This window comes from Pristiophorus japonicus, chromosome 14 (genome assembly GCF_044704955.1).
Source record: "Pristiophorus japonicus isolate sPriJap1 chromosome 14, sPriJap1.hap1, whole genome shotgun sequence".
Taxonomy (NCBI): Eukaryota; Metazoa; Chordata; class Chondrichthyes; family Pristiophoridae; genus Pristiophorus; species Pristiophorus japonicus.
Genome location: NC_091990.1, coordinates 92,858,205 through 92,874,275, shown reverse-complemented (window position 1 = coordinate 92,874,275; position 16,071 = coordinate 92,858,205). Strand labels below are relative to the sequence as shown.

At 41.6% G+C, this 16,071-nt stretch overlaps 1 protein-coding gene across 8 annotated transcripts in view; it reads left to right on the top strand.

Annotated features, from left to right (window-relative positions):
• The window catches only part of LOC139279984 (activating molecule in BECN1-regulated autophagy protein 1-like), a 505,692-nt gene extending 491,223 nt beyond the window's left edge, over positions 1 to 14,469 (top strand). For all 8 annotated transcript variants that reach the window (XM_070899374.1, XM_070899373.1, XM_070899377.1 and 5 more), the window contains one exon: positions 13,682 to 14,469. In XM_070899374.1, coding sequence (XP_070755475.1) covers positions 13,682 to 14,193 — 512 coding nt within the window. In that variant the 3' untranslated portion in view covers positions 14,194 to 14,469. The remainder of the gene's footprint in view (positions 1 to 13,681) is intronic.
• Positions 14,470 to 16,071: the final 1,602 nt, after the last annotated feature.

The following is a 16,071-nucleotide window of genomic DNA, read 5'->3' as shown; positions in this document are numbered from 1 at the left end:
CTAACTGGATTGCTCTTCGAGAGAGACGCTCAGACTCGATGGGTCGAATGGCTTCCTTCTGTAACGTACTGTTCTATGATTCTATGAACTGGGTTGGCCAAACCAGCGTGGCCTCTTTCTCTTCCAAAAGCAGAGGTGGTCATACTAATCAAAAAGCAGCAACTACACTTCCGTCTGCAGCAGGCACTATCCCAGTGGAAGATGCATCCTAATCAATAGTAGAGAAGCTACTTATGCAGTTAAACATTTATTCCCTAAACGAAGACACTCACATTTCCTGCAGCAGTATTCCTATCGCTCACCCCTGCCCTCTACCTGGAGATCTCAATAATATTGGGAAGAGACCTGACCTGCGCCCTATCCACATGCTTCAATAACCTTCCTGCCAATTCCGGAAGCTACAGTAGTGCATCAGTGGTGCAGGGGAGTAGGCCTTGTCGATTTATATGGCAGACTTTCTACCCAACAGAGAAGGTGTTCACCACCTTTTATTTCAATTGGATGCCGGCCATATTTCCGACTTGATTATGTTTTCTGGAGCAACATTACCTGGTGCAGATCCAAAGCTGTGCCATCAGTGCTACACTTTATCAACATCTCCAACCACACACCCGTCACTCTCCAGTTAAAAATAGACAGCCTACACCATCGTCCCCAACACTGGTACCTACTTTGACACCTCATTCCTTAGTGAGCGCAAAGTTCTATCTCTGTCTGCACCCAACTTATCCAATTTGTTCTGAGAATGAGAACTCTGATAGCTCCTCAACATTACCAGAAAGTGCAAAAGCAGTCTTCACAGACCTGGCAAGAGGCTCTAAATCCAGAATGACCTGGAACATGAGTGAACTAACAACCCAGCATAAATGGTCAGTGCTGAAAGGGCCTTGGGGGAAGCTGTGGGAGTGCTAATCAACATATTGCCTGTGGGCAATAAACTAACGCTCCAATACACCACAGTCAAATAATGTGCACAGGTCGAGGAGGGGGGGTGACTCCTAACATATATACCCTGTGCAAACAGACACAGAAGAGAACAAACACATCAATCCTAAAACTGGACAGTCAAACCACCAGTTTGGCAGGTATTATGCCTCCCTCTACACCTAAGGTATGGATCAGACAGTAAGAAACCAAGCAGTTTCTAACTGACCTCCCACTTTCCTGCTTCACAGATGAAAACTCGCAGCACATTGAAAAGCTGTCACAGGTCCAGTCTGATGAGGCTCCAGGCCAGATGGATTCATACCATGTTCTCATGACCTGACCCCCATGATGACAAATAGACACCCTTCCAGAATCTTTCAGAACAGTCACAAATGGCGTTGTACATAGAGGGCAAGGACCCCAATACCTGTGTGTCATACAGGCCTATATGCTCCTCAACTGCAAAAGCAGACCAAAATAGGTTCATTTGAGAAAGCCTCTCAGCAGTTAGCACCAGGCATTTGTTCAGTGTTGTGCAACACAGAAGCTGGATGAACATACTTGCCCTGGTGTTATCTCTGGATGCTGAGAGGGCTTTTGACTGATTAGAATGCAGCTTCCCCTCTTTGACCTTAGTGACACAGTTTTACCTTCGTAGCAGAAGGCATTACCCTTTTATAAAACTGATTCATTCACCTGACTGTGGGCACCATCACAGGAGCTCAACTAAAATAAATAACATTGTATCTAGCACACAGCTATCACAAATGTGAGAAATAAAGCCAATAATTCACCAGGATGCTCATTTCATTTAACTGTAATTGGACTGTTTGGCTTTATAGGGACAGAGTTGCAATTTATACATGGTGCCTGACACAGTAGAATGTTCCATTCCTCATGAAATAGTTTTTCATTCAACTTACGAACACCAGATAAGATCCATGTACACAGAAGGAATAGTGTGTGTGCATGTTCCTTTTATTTTAACCCTCTTAAAGGGCCCAAATTTGGCCAGTACATATTTCTGGCGCACACACCAGAGGTGCGCTGCTTTTGCAGAACTCCAAGGGTGCCAAAAATCTTGGGGCCAAGTTTGGCCGCTCCCCAGCCTCCCCGCCATTGTAGAGAAACATGGTGAAAACAGTGCCGGGACCTCTGCACATGTGCGCTAGAGTGCGCGCGCATGCGCAGTAGCTCCTAGCCGCCAGAATCTGAGTGTGTGTGATGTAGGCAGTTTGGGAGGGGCTGACGATCGCCGTCCCTATCCCGGGCCTGCCGCAAAGGCCGGCTGCAGCCTTCCCGCGCTGAGAGCAACAACAGACAGGTTGATGGGGGCGGGGGGGAAAGAGTTTTGATCGGGGGGTGAGGGGTGGGGGTGCGGTGAGGAGGAGAAGAGTTTCGATTGGAGGGGGGGGGGGTTGGTGGGGGAAGAGTTTTGATCGGGGGTGGGGGGGTGAGAAAAGAATCTTCAGAGTTTCCAGTACTTTAATATCTAGCTATCTTTACTAAAAATATACTCAGTGTAATCAGGCTGATAGCACCAACACCCTGTCCAGTCTCGCTGCTTGTGATTTAAAAAAAAAACTAGCATTCCTATCATAACATTATCATTTGGAGGCTACCTGCGCTGATCTCTTAATTCACCGCAGGATTTTTCAGAACATACAAAAGTGGCCACTTACTCTGGCCTAACTTAGTTTGGAGTAAGTCTTAGCTGGCTAAACTTGCTTAATTAGCCAAAGCAGGCGTAAGTGGCTGGTAATACCCCCTTTTGAAAAAAAAAACTGAACTTAAAAAAAAACCTAACTAACTCACTTACGCTGGAGCAACTTAAATGGGGAGAATTGCGATTTTTAAGTGACTCCAAAAAAATCTAGTTGCTCCAAAAAAAATGGAGCAACTCCAGGGGAAACTTGGGCCCAACAACATATGGAATTGTCGTTCATCAAACCTGATCGATCCAGGCAATTTAACCGTACTGAGGAAAAAAGCAAGTCACGTTTCAGTTCTTGACAAAAAGCTGAAATTTGATCAAACAAATGTTTGTAGAGAATGTTTTCAGCCTGTCTAGGTTTCTGACATTTGAGGTTCTTCAATATTGTGCCTCAGCACTGACGAAGCACAAAAAACTATTCCCTTCGGGCCTGAGTTTGCCCAGAATGTCTATCTAAAAAGCAATGGGAAACTTTCAGTGCCAGAAAATCTGTTGTTTCTCTTTCTACCTGCTGTTTTGCAATTTCTGCCACACGCACTATAGGCACAGCAGGGATTTGAGAGCGGTTCTAATTGATGGGAGGTGCTTTTACCAGTGCCTGCTACATATATATATGGCTCACAATGCCACAATCTAGTGCATGCTCCACTACTTATTAGGAGGATTGTAATCATGAACAGAAAATGATTCATTGTATCTCTGTGTTTCTGAATCTCGGTGGTAAAAATAAAATTATTACCCTGTAACCAATGTCCACTGATTTTTAAACTGCCTAAAAGGGTATGCTTAATAATTTGCTACATGTTTACAAAAAACAGCAAGGTAAGTAATTTCAATTTTTTTATTTTATGCGTGCCCGTACTGCTTTTATAAAAATAACATACAAGATAAAACTGGATTCCTGACAAAATTACAAAGCAATGACCTAATCAAGAGTTTCAGGGAATACAATGAGTTTATGTGCCAGAAGGTCTGAAAGAGTTGATGCGAGCTGTCTGTGCACTCTGTTTTTCTCTATGCTGATGTTCACCCGAAGGGAGTCATGTTATGACATTATTGGCAAATAATCTGGCATCATTCGCTGGGAAATCCTGTGTCCAGTATATATATTTGTATATATACATAATACATATATAAAGTGAAAATATGTTATTTGTTTTATATATACGTTATGACGTATTTTGAGTATGCATTAGATACTCTCTTTGATTCAGCAGCACTGGTCAATCCTGAAAGCATTTACAAGTTCACCGATACTGCCAATATCTAGTAAAACAATAGCATAACTGGGGGTGAGGGAGAACAATGTGACCCCTTTGCTATGTAAACTGGATATTGTAATCCTCCACAAGTGACCTCATTTGTATTTTACCAATTTTCTGAAAGTAGGACTGATTAATACTTTAATAGCACGAGGCAAGGTATGGATCATTAAGCTGCTTTAATTTACAGTCAGAAAGGAAATGTAGACTAACAGTTCTAATGGATCTCACCATACCTAAACTTAACTTCACTCCATTCCGGCAAATAAGAAAAAAAATAATGATAAAGTAGGCCACCCGAGTTGAAGAGTAATTGACCCTTGCTTTTCTTTGTGGTCTGGCTGTGTTGCAATCTGATCAGCCCCATCTTAATTTCCAGCCCAACCCTGGGCCAATCTTTCAAGCAGACTTCCTAACTGACCTTGTGAAGATGAGTCTTAATTGTACTTTCTCTGGACAGGAAGTTGAGTTTGACCTCTCAGTCGGTCAGGGGTTGGTCTTCAGGGCTACTAATTAAACCTGCTACTGCCCTCCCAAGAGTGGATTTCTACTAGACAACTCCATATAAAGGAAGAGTTTGTCCTGCCATTTCACTTGAATGCCTATTGAAATGGGATATTGTCTCATAATCGTTGTGATTAACCATTCAAATAGCTGTCACATAAGAAACAGGAGCAGTTGTAGGCCATTTGGCCCCATGAGCCTGCTCCGCCATTCAATAAGATCATGGCTGATCTGATCTTGGCCTCAACTCCATTTTCCTGCCTGCTCCCCATAACCCTCGACTCTCCTGTAGTTCAAAAATCTGTATATCTCCACCATAAATATATTCAATGACCCAGCCTCCACAGCTCGCTGGGGGAGAGAATTCCAAAGATTAATGATCCCCTGAGAGAAGAAATTCCTCCTCATCTCCGTTATCCTCTCTGCATCTATCCTGTTAAGCCTCCTCAGAATCTTGTATGTTTCAATAAGATCACCTCTCATTCTTCTAAACTCCAATGCCTATAGGCCCAATCTGCTCAACCTTTCTTCATAAGACAACCCCTTCTCTCAGGAATCAACCTAGTGAACCTTCTCTGAATTGCCTCCAATGCACGTATATCTCTCCTTAAATAAGGAGACCAAAACTGTACGCAGTGTTCCAGGTGTGGTCTCACCAACGCACTGTACAGTTGTAGCAAGATTTCCCTACTTTTATACTCCATTCCCCTTGCAATAAAGGCAAACATTCTATTTGCCTTACTAACTACTTGCTGTACCTGCACGCTAACATTTTGTGTTTCTTGTACAAGAATCCCCAGATCCCTCCATACCGCAGCATTTTGTAGTCTCTCTCCATTTAAATAATTTGTTTTTTTATTCTTCCTACCAAAGTGGATAACCTCACATTTTCCCACATTATACTTCATCTGCCAAATTTTTGCCCACTCATTTAACTTATCTATATCCCTTTGCAGATTCTTTGCATCCTCCTCACAACTTGCATTCCCACCTATCTTTGTATCATCATCAGCAAATGTAGCTACAGTGCACTCGGTCCCTTCATCCAAGTCATTAATATAGATTGTAAATAGTTGAGGCCCCAGCACTGATCCCTGTGGCACCCCACTAGTTATAGTTTGCCAACCTGAAAATGACCCATTTATCCCAACTCTCTGTTTTCTGTTAGTTAGCCAATCCTCTATCCATGCTAATATATTACCCCAACCCCATGAGCTCTTACCTTGTGCAGTAACCTTTCATGTGACACCTTTATCGAATGCCTTCTGAAAATCCAAATATACTAGATCTACTGGTTCTCCTTTAACCACCTTGCTCGTTACATCCTCAAAGAACTCTAGCAAATTTGTCAAGCATAATTTCCTTTTCATAAAACCATGGTTGATTGATAGATTCAAACTCTGCTTGATTGTATTATGAATTTCTAAATGTCCTGCTACTACTTCCTTAATAATGAACTCCAGCCTTTTCCCAATGACAGATGTTAGGCTAACTAATTTCCTGCATTCCATCTCCCTCCCTTGAATGGGGTGTTACATTTGCGGTTTTCCAATCCGCTGGGACCTCTCCAGAATTCAGGAAATTTTGATAGATTACAACCAATGCATCCACTACCTCTGCAGCCACTTCTTTTAAGATCCCAGGATGCAGGCCATCAGGTCCAGGGGACTTGTTCACCTTTAGTCCCATTAATTTGCCTAGTACTTTCTCTCTAGTGATAATGATTGTTTTAAGTTCCTTCCTCCCTATAGCCCCTTGATTATTATTATTGGGATGCTTTTAGTGCCTTCTTCCGTGAAGACCTATTCAAAATATTTGTTCAAAGTCTCTGCCATTTCCCTCATTAAGACATGGGTGAGCTCATTAACATACCACGTCCTTCTTTGTCTCAATTTCACCAATCTGTCTCGCTCTTTGTCAAGGTGACAGCAAGGATGCTGGACCTTTGAGAATAAACCCAGAAAAATCCTTAGCCTGAGTTGATATGAGGAATCTATTAGTAAACCAAAAATTCCTGACAGGTCAAATAGCCAAGAATCCCTGGACATGACCGTATATATGTATAATTTAATCTCAAATTCTGTGCTGTAAACTGTTGAGTTGAATCTATGTGGTTGGATATTCTTGGCTTTGTAACCTGTTATTTCTGCAAGTAAACAAACTGTTAGTTGTGGACATCTAGATATAGTTGTTTGAGCAATTCTGTTCATCAAATGCTGAGTATAAGAGAAATGCAAATCAAACATGCAACATAGTAAAAAAAAAAACAGGAAGTAATTGCAAAGATGTAGCCTGGTTGATGAATTCAGATAGCTTATATAGAGAAAAATGGGCACTTGTGGCTGAGTAAATGTTGTCACCAAATGGAAGATTCAAATGACGTGAACATAAAATAATGAATACTGGGGACTGATTATAAAGCATAAATATCAGATGATACAAAATGTAGGAATGAAACCTCGTTTATTATTTTCTGACTCTCTATTAAAGCACTGCTTTGAAAATCACTTTTGATATCTATTATTGTATTTGTATTATATGTTTGATTGTGGATCTCTTGCATACATTGATAAGATAATCTTTTCACAAAGCTATAATTCACCGACACTGTTTGCTGAACCTTTGGGGCTGATACCGGCCTCAAATGTGCAGTATAGTGCTGCTGATGCCAATCCAACTGTAGCTTCTGCAAAGTCATCCTTTCATTAAAACCTTACACTGGCCCTGGTTCTTTTTGATGGAGCTGTTTGCAAACAGAAATGTGCTGCAGCAGTACAGGAAATTGGTAAATCACACTTTATACTTGTGTTTGTACATCCAGGCCTGGGTCTATTATAACCTTTCTTTCATAGCAGTGGACATAGATACAGTAGTCTGTATAACTCGGTGCTCTCCAGTCACACCCCTATATAACTAGAGGTCATGCAACAACCAGTCATGGGATTCCAAGCAATGTTTCTGTTAAGCTATGTGATTACACAGTGATTTGGAGGTCCCACGCAGACCACTCAGTGACTTTTAAATGGGAAAATCGCGCATGCATGGACATTTGACCAGGCCATGCAGCCCGTTAGAGGGGCTGTGCACCCAAAAGAAATGAGCAAAAATATTAATTCCAAGTGTCCTTGAGCACCCTGCCATTTAATTGTTAATCCCAAGCTTCGCACCTGGTCTACTTTTAGCAAGCTCTGGCCAGTGTGCTCCATGTCATCAATACACAATGGCATCTATGCTGACATGATAGCTTATGATGATCAAGTAATGATCCGCAGTTAACTACCTGGAAATAACACCAATTATCAGTCAATAAATTCATCTCTTTTTTTTCTATTTGTCTCTGTTTTCTCTCTTGGTTTGTCACAACCTAAACAATCATGTACAGCTGAGATTTAATGACTGCTGCAAACCTCTATTGAACATTTTACAGCAACCACAATACTTGATCTTTGTATGGTCTCTGGATGTTACAATTTAAAGTACTACAATCTTTTTTTACATGAAAATACAAAAATATAACCTTTACAGTTACGTACTTGTCTGTGATTGTAGTGAGCGTCTGCAGTTGCCTATGATTGTATCGAGGCTGCAGAGGGATATAGACAGGCAAAGTGAGTGGGAAAGAACATGACAGATGGAATATAATGTGGAGAAATGTGAAGTTATCCACTTTGTTAGGAAAAGTAGAAAAGTAGAATGGTGAGAGACTGCGAAATGTTGGTATTCAGAGCGACCTGGGTGTCCTTGTACACGAATCACAAAGTTAACATGCAATTAGGAAAGCAAATTATATATTAGCCTTTATTACACAGGGATTGGAGTATAAGAGGAGAGAAGTCTTACTACAGTTGTATCTGGCCGTGGTGAGGCCACACCTGGAGTGCTGTGTACAGTTTTGGTCTCCTTACCTGAGGAAGGATATACTTGCCTTAGTGGGAGTGCAATGAAGGTTCACTAGACTGATTTCCTGGGATGAGGGGATTGTTCTAATAGGAGAAATTGAGTAGACTAGGCCTATATTCCCTGGAGTTTAGAAGAATGAGAGGTGATCTCATTGAAACATCTAAAATTCTCAAAAGGCCGTGCCAGGGTAGATGTTGGGAGGATGTTTCCCCTGGCTGGGGAGTCGAGAACTCGGGGTCACATTCTCAGAAAAGGGCTCGATCATTTAGAACTGAGATGATGAGAGATTTCTTCACTCAAAGGTTGTGAATCTTTGGAATTCTCTACCCTAGAGAGCTGTGGATGCTCAGTCGTTTTATATTCTAGTTCCAAAGATCGTTAGATTTTTGGATACTAAGGGACTCTAGGTATATGGGAATAGTGTGGGATGGTGGAGATGAGGTAGAAGATCAGCCATGATATTGAATGGCAGAGCAGGCTTGAAGGGCCGAATGGCCTACTCCTGCTCCTGCTCCTGTTTCTTATGTTCTTATACTGAGTGTCTGCAGTTGTCTTATCATGTAGTGTATAGCTGCACATCTATGATTGTACAGTGTGTGTCTGCACTTTTGTCTGATTGTATAGTGAGTGCCTGCACTGTCTGTATAGTGAGTGTCTGATATCTGATTGTGTGGCGAGGGTCTGATTGTGTGGCGTCCGATCGTGTGGCGTCAGCGTCTGATGTCTGATTGTCTAGTGAGTGTATGCATGGCTAAATATTGTACTTGTAGACATTATGTAAAGAATTGAAGTGCATTGAATGGCAGAATACCTGGGGGTATTTTTGTCATCACAAGCCCCTGTGCAGATGTACATTCAAAGCAGAGAGGTTTCTCTGCAAGATTAGGGATGCTGTTTTTAGATGGGAAGGACTTGTCTGTATCAGCATTGATAAATACTCCATGTGTGTATTCACATTGCTCCATACCCTGTTTGTAGATTAACATTGATAAATAGTTGAAAGAAGCGCCAACATTAGTACTCCTTTTAGAATTGGATTGTTTTATATTTTATATTTCCTCTTTCAATGTCAGTTTAACTTTACATCTTTAGATCCTCCTCTTCTCCACAGCAGCCTAGTTGACAGGCAAGTAGACAGCCTGCTTCCTTTTCTCGGCCCGTTGCATCTTATAACTATCTGCTAGGAGCTACACAAGATCGGTCATGGTAACTTCCCCTCCAATTTTACACTCGTCTGATTTCCTGCTTTCCCTGTGTGAAATGAAATCATCCTGGACGACTTTTTCTATTTTATCCTGAACAAGAGCCCTGGTGAATTCTGACAGGATATTTCTATGCATTTGACTTGCTCCAGAATCAGAATTAAAATACCCTTACCTTGCTCATGAGAAAACCAAATATTTAGGATCTGCCACGACCAATGAGTTCATGGAATGCATTCAAGACCATTTTCTCGAACAATACGTCATGGAACCAACCAGGGAACAGGCTGATTTAGATCGTGTAATGAGACAGGGTTGATTGGTAATGTCATAGTAAAGGATCCTCTGGGGAAGAGTGATCATAATATGATAGAATTTCACATTGAGTTTAAGAGTGAAATACTTAAATCTGAAACTAGAGTCTTAAACTTAAATAAAGCCAATTTCATAGGTATGAGGGGTGAGTTGGCTATGATCGATTGGGAAATTAGATTAAAATTTATGACAGCTGATAAGCAGTGGCAAACATTTAAAGAAATATTCCAAATTTCTCAACAAAATTGTGTTCCATTGAGAAATAAAAACTCCATGGGAAAAGTTAGCCATCCATTGTTGGAAAAGTTAAGGATAGTATTAGATTAAAAGAGGCTTATAATGTTGCGAAGAATAATAGTAAGGATCAGGATTGGGAGAGCTTTAGAAACTAGGGAAGGATGACCAAAAAATTGATAAGGGGGAAAATAGAATGAGGGTAAACTAGCAAGAAATATAAAAACAGATTGTAAGAGCTTCTACAAGTATGTAAAAAGGAAGAGAGTAGCAAAAGTAAGTGTTGGTCTCTTGGAGGCTGAGTGCTGAAATTATAATGGGGAATAGACTTGCATGACTTGCATTTTTTTTATATAGCACCTTTCACGACCAGGGGACATCTCAAACTGCTTTACAGCTAATGAAGTACTTTTGGAGTGTAGTCAATGTTGTAATGAGGAAATGTGTCTTCACAGTAGAAGACACAAAAAGCATACCAACAATAGTGGGGAACCAAGGGGCTTAATGAGAGTGAGGAACTTAAAGTAATTAAGATCAGTAAATAATCTATTGGGACTAAAAGCTGACAAATCCCTTGGACCTGATGGCCTACATCCTCAGGTTTGAAAAGAAGTGGACTGCAGAGATAGTGGATGCACTGGTTGTGATCTCCCAAAATTCCCTAGATTCTGGAATGGTCCCAGCGGATTGGAAGGTAGCAAATGTAGCCTCGCTATTCAAGAAAGGAGGGAGCGAAAACAGAACTACATGCCAGTTAGCATGACATCAGTCATTGGGAAAAAGCTGGAATCCATTATTAAGGAAGTGGTAACAGGGCACTGAGAAAATCATACTGGCCCGGAATTTGCGGTCAGTAGCGAAGTGAAGGTGTTTGCTGCTGGCCCCAAAGTACACTTTGCACATCATCTCGCGATCCGTGTCGAGAACTTTGGCTTTCCTGACCTTCAATTCAAATCAATGGAAGTTAGTGCAGATTCCCTTGTGCGAACTGCTGTGATGTCAACAGGCTGTCTGAGCAGCCAATCAAATTGCTGAATTCTCTCAAACAATGAACAAGGAAGTGAGTAAGCTCTTAAAATTCTAACTTTTTAATAATGTTAGAGAGAGCAAAAGAAAGATTGTGGCTCTTGCATGGGGAAAAGGCAAACCTGAAATAAAGATGGACAAACTTTAAAAAAAAATTTTGAAAGGTTTCTTAAAAATTTTTATTTTTATTAAAATGGACACATTTCACACTGCACAAAATTAAAATTAGTTTTCCAGGCCCTTAACATTTATTTAGCAGTAATAATGCTGTCAAAACCCCAGTTACACCTAATCCCTTTGGGTCTAACTTTAGTGGGGGTAGGGTGGACACTGTGCAACCTGTTTCGGAGATGTCAATGACTGACTGCAACTTCGGAATTTCTGCATGCGCCAAATCCCGAAGTCACAGTCAGTTTCAAATGTGGAATGACTGCGAACCCTACCAGTTTATCCTCATCCCGACCGCAAATTCTGGACCAATGTGATTCGGCAGAGTTTTGGTTTTATGAAAGGGAAATCGTGTTAAACAAATTTATTGGAGTTTTTTGAAGATGTAACTAGCAGGGTAGAGAAGGGGTAATCAGTGGATGAATTTGGATTTCCATTTGATAACCACATAAAAGGTTGTTATGCAAGATAAGGGCTCATGGGGTTGGGGTGATATATTAGCATGGATAAATGATTGGTTAACAGGCAGAAAACAAAGAGTAGGATTAAACGGGTCATTTTCAGGTTGGGAGGTTGTAACTAGTGGGGTGCTGCAAGGATCACTGCAGAGCTATTTACAATCGATATTAATGATTTGGATGAATGGACCGAGTGCAATGTATCCAAGTTTGCTGATGATATAGAGCTGGGTGGGACAGTAAGCTGTGAGGAGGACACAAAGAGCCTGCAAAGGACATAGTCAGATTAAGTGAGTGGGCAATAAGGTGGCAGATGGAGTATAATGTGGGGAAATGTGACATTATTCACTTTGGTAGGAAGAATAGTAAAACAGAATATTTCTTTAAGTGGTGAGAAACTGTCAAACGTTGGTGTTGAGAGAGATGTAGGTGTCCTTGTACAGGAAACGCAGAGTTAGCATGCAGGTACAGCAAGCAATTAGGAAAGCAAATGGTACGTTGGCCTTTAAGGGGGTTGGAGTACAAGAATAAGGAAGTCTTGCTACAATTGTACAGGGCTTTGGTGAGACCGCACCTGGAGTACTGTGCACAGTTTTGGGCACCTTATCTGAGGAAGGATATACTCGCCTTGGAGGCGGTGCAACAAAGGTTCACTTAATTGATTCCTGGGATGAGAGGCTTGTCCTCTGAAGAGATTGAGTTTGATTGGGCCTATTTTTTAAAAAAAAAGAGAGATGATCTCACTGAAACATACAAGATTCTGCGGGGGGGTTGACAGGGTAGAAGCTGAGAGGTTATTTGTGCTGGCCGGAGAGTCTAACACTAGGGGGCATAGTCTCAGGATAAGGGATCGGCCATTTAAGAATGAGATGAGGAGGTATTTCTTCATTCAGCGGGTTGTGAATCTTTGGAATTCTCTAGCTCAAAGGCTGAGTCATTGAGTATATTCAAGGCTGAGATAGATAGATTTTTGGACTCTAGGGGAATCGAGGGATATTGGGATTGGGGGGGGAAAGTGGAGTTGAGGTCGAAGATCAGCTATGACCTTATTGAATGGCGGAGCAGGCTCGAGGGGCCGTATGGCCTACCGCTCTTATTTCTTAGGTTCAAATAAATTGAATACTTAATCCTCATTGAGAGGATGTTCAAGATAGCAGCTAGTCATGTCTGGAAAAAGGTGTTAGAAAGGTTGCATGATTTGCTCTGCCTGCTAACTAATTCCAATTTTTTTTTTGCTTTACCCCACGCCTGTTGTGTACACAGCGTATACGTGGGAAACCCAAGTTATGAATTGCCAGACGGTCTTCACTTCAGAAATAATCTGGATTTTCTATCACAGGTGCAAGTGAATCTCATTCTATAAGGACAAGTTACATTTTACTGCCCCTTCATCTCATAAGTGACATGGCGTAAATACAGGCATATTTCATTTGAGTGTTTCTGCGCTCTCCCTGTGATCATCACACAATAATTTACTGCTCTTTAACCATTGCCGAATAAGAATATAAGAAAAAGGAACAGCAGTAGGCCAATCGGCACGTCGAGCCTGCTCCGCCATTCACTGGCTGACCTGATCTTGGCCTCCACTCCACTTTCCTGCCTGTTCCTCACGTGTAACAGCAGCAGCTTTTCTTTTGATGTAGGGAGGGAACCCGAGGGCAAGTTGGTGCTTACTCCCTCCTGGTTGAGAGGGTCGAGAGCCACATGAGCAGAGATTTGCAAACAGGCTGCTTGCTGGTGCTCGCGGGCAGTGAATGAAGAATTAATGTTTGAACTGAGATGTCCCGGGGAGAGGGAGCGGAGTAACGTTTTAACACCTAGATACAGGATGAATTTCTCTGAAAAGCCACGCTGCAATATTGTGATTGATAGATCAATGTACTTTTAAAATATTATCCCAGGAACATCTTGTTAAGCCACCCTGTAATTATTAGAAGTAAGCAAAAATCTTTTCTATTTGTCCTACTTTAGGAGATGCTCCGGAGTACATTCCAGGAGAGGATGCCTTGTCTCGCATCCGCCGACTGATTGCTGAGGGTTGGATGACAGCAGTTGTACAACGAGAACAAGGCACTACCACCGCCTCCATGGGAGGGTTTGGAAACAACATCATCGTCAGTCACCGGATACACCGGGGCTCACAGACTGGGAATGAAGCGCTGGCGAGATTGAGCGCGCACGCGCCAAGCAACCTAGACAGAACAGAAATGGACAGCAGTTACAGTCAGATTCTAGTGGACTCTGCTGCGCCCAGCAGCTCCCGCAACTTAGCAACAGACTTCAGAGAAAGTAACGAAAGGGATCAGACAGCAGAGCAGCTCAGTAGAAGTGGTGCCCTTGGGGATGCCGGGAGTTTTGGTCAACAGCCCACCACTTCTATGGACACAGACACCCTTTTCCACTCTGTCGGCGCACACAGCCCCCATATTGTTGACAATACTGATAATCATGGCACTGACGACAGGGGCTCAGACAGGAGGTAGAATTAGGTGCTCTGCGGTTCAGGGCGAAATAAATAATAAAATTGCATGTCCCATGGTTTGTATGTGTAGAATCTAGCTAAAACAGCCAAGGAAATTCCACTTATTTGTTTTTAGTAGAATGTGATTTAAGTTGAGTTTTTTTTCTTTTCTTTTATTTTGTAAACTGGTAACTTGTTATTTTAGAGAAATGGAATATAGTCAAGTGCAAGCAATGGCGTACTATGTGAACACCAAAGATCACAATAACGAATAAAAACTCTTTAAAAACTGGAAGAAGACCATTGCGAATGTGATTTATTTAATTTAAACCTTGTGAAATCACACTTTTAAGAGGATATGTCTTTCCCGTTCTTTTTGTCATATAAACTATCAGACTAAACACTTCAAGGTTTTGGCCCGCCTAACTTTGGCTGATGTGGCCAAAGTCAGAATTATTATAATTGAGCTCTCAGACAAAATGCATAAGGCAAGCCTTTTTAAATAAAAGTGTTTCAAAACAAACAACTTGTAGATATTAATATTTTTGAAAAGTAATCCATCCATTTGAGTGGTCTTAACTTATTCTTGGTAGCATACTCTTTCCTCTGAGTCAGAAGGTAGTGGGTTCAAGCCCCATTGCAGTATTTGAGCACATGATCATCGAATGATACAGCACAGAAGTAGGCCATTCGGCTCATCGTGCCTATGCCGGCTTTGAAAGAGCTATCTAATTAGTCCCACTCCCTTGCTCTTTCCCCATAGACCTTTACATTTTTCCACTTCAAGTATTTATCCAATTCTCTTTTTAAAGTTACTATTGAATCTGCTTCCTCCACCCTTTCAGGCAATGCATTCCAGAGCATCATAACTCACTGCGTAAATATTTTTTTCTCGTGTCATCTCTGGTTCGTTTGCCCATTATCTTAAATCTGTATGCTCTGATTACCGACCCTTCTGCCACTTTTCACCTTATTTACTCTATCAAAACCATTCATGATTTTGAACAGCTCTATCAAATCGCCCGTAACCTTCTCTGCTCTAAAGAGAACCACCCCAGTTTCTCCAGCCTCTCCATGTAACTGAAGTCTTTCCTCCCTGATATCATACTACACTGCAGCCTCTGTAAGGCCTTGACGTCCTTCCTCAAGTGTGGTGCTCAGAATTTAACACAATACTCTAGCTGGATCCTAACCAGTGTTTCATAAAGATTTAGCATAAGAACATAAGAAATAGGAGCAGGAGTAGGGCATTTGGCCCTTTTGAGCCTGCTCCACCATCAAATAAGGTCATGGCTGATCTTTTACCTCAACTCCACCTTCCTGCACTATTCCTATATTCCTTGGTTCCCTTAGTATTCAAAAATCTATTGATCTCTGTCTTGAATATGCTCAATGACTGAGCATCTACAGATCTAGAGAATTCCAGAGATTCACAACCCTTTGAGTGAAGACATTTCTCCTCATCTCAGTCCTAAATAGCTGACCCCTTATTCTGAGACTGACCCCCTCGGAACATAGGAACAGGGGTAGGCCATTCAGTTCCTTGAGCCTGTTCCGCTATTCATGGCTGATCTGTGACCTAACTCCGCATTCCACCTATGGCACATATCCCTTAATACCTTTGGTTAACAAAAAGTTATCAATCTCAGATTTAAAGTTATCAATTGATCTAGCATCAAATGTTGTTTGCAGAAGAGAGTTCCGAACTTCTACTGCCCTTTGTGTGTAGAAGTGTTGCCTAATTTCACTCCTCAAAGGTCTGGTTCTAATTTTTAGACTATGCCCCCAGTCCTAGAATACCCAACAATTGGAAATAGTTGCTCTCCATCTACCCTATCTGTTCCCCTTAATATCTTGAAAACTTCGATCAGATCACCCCTTAACCTTCTAAATTCTAGGG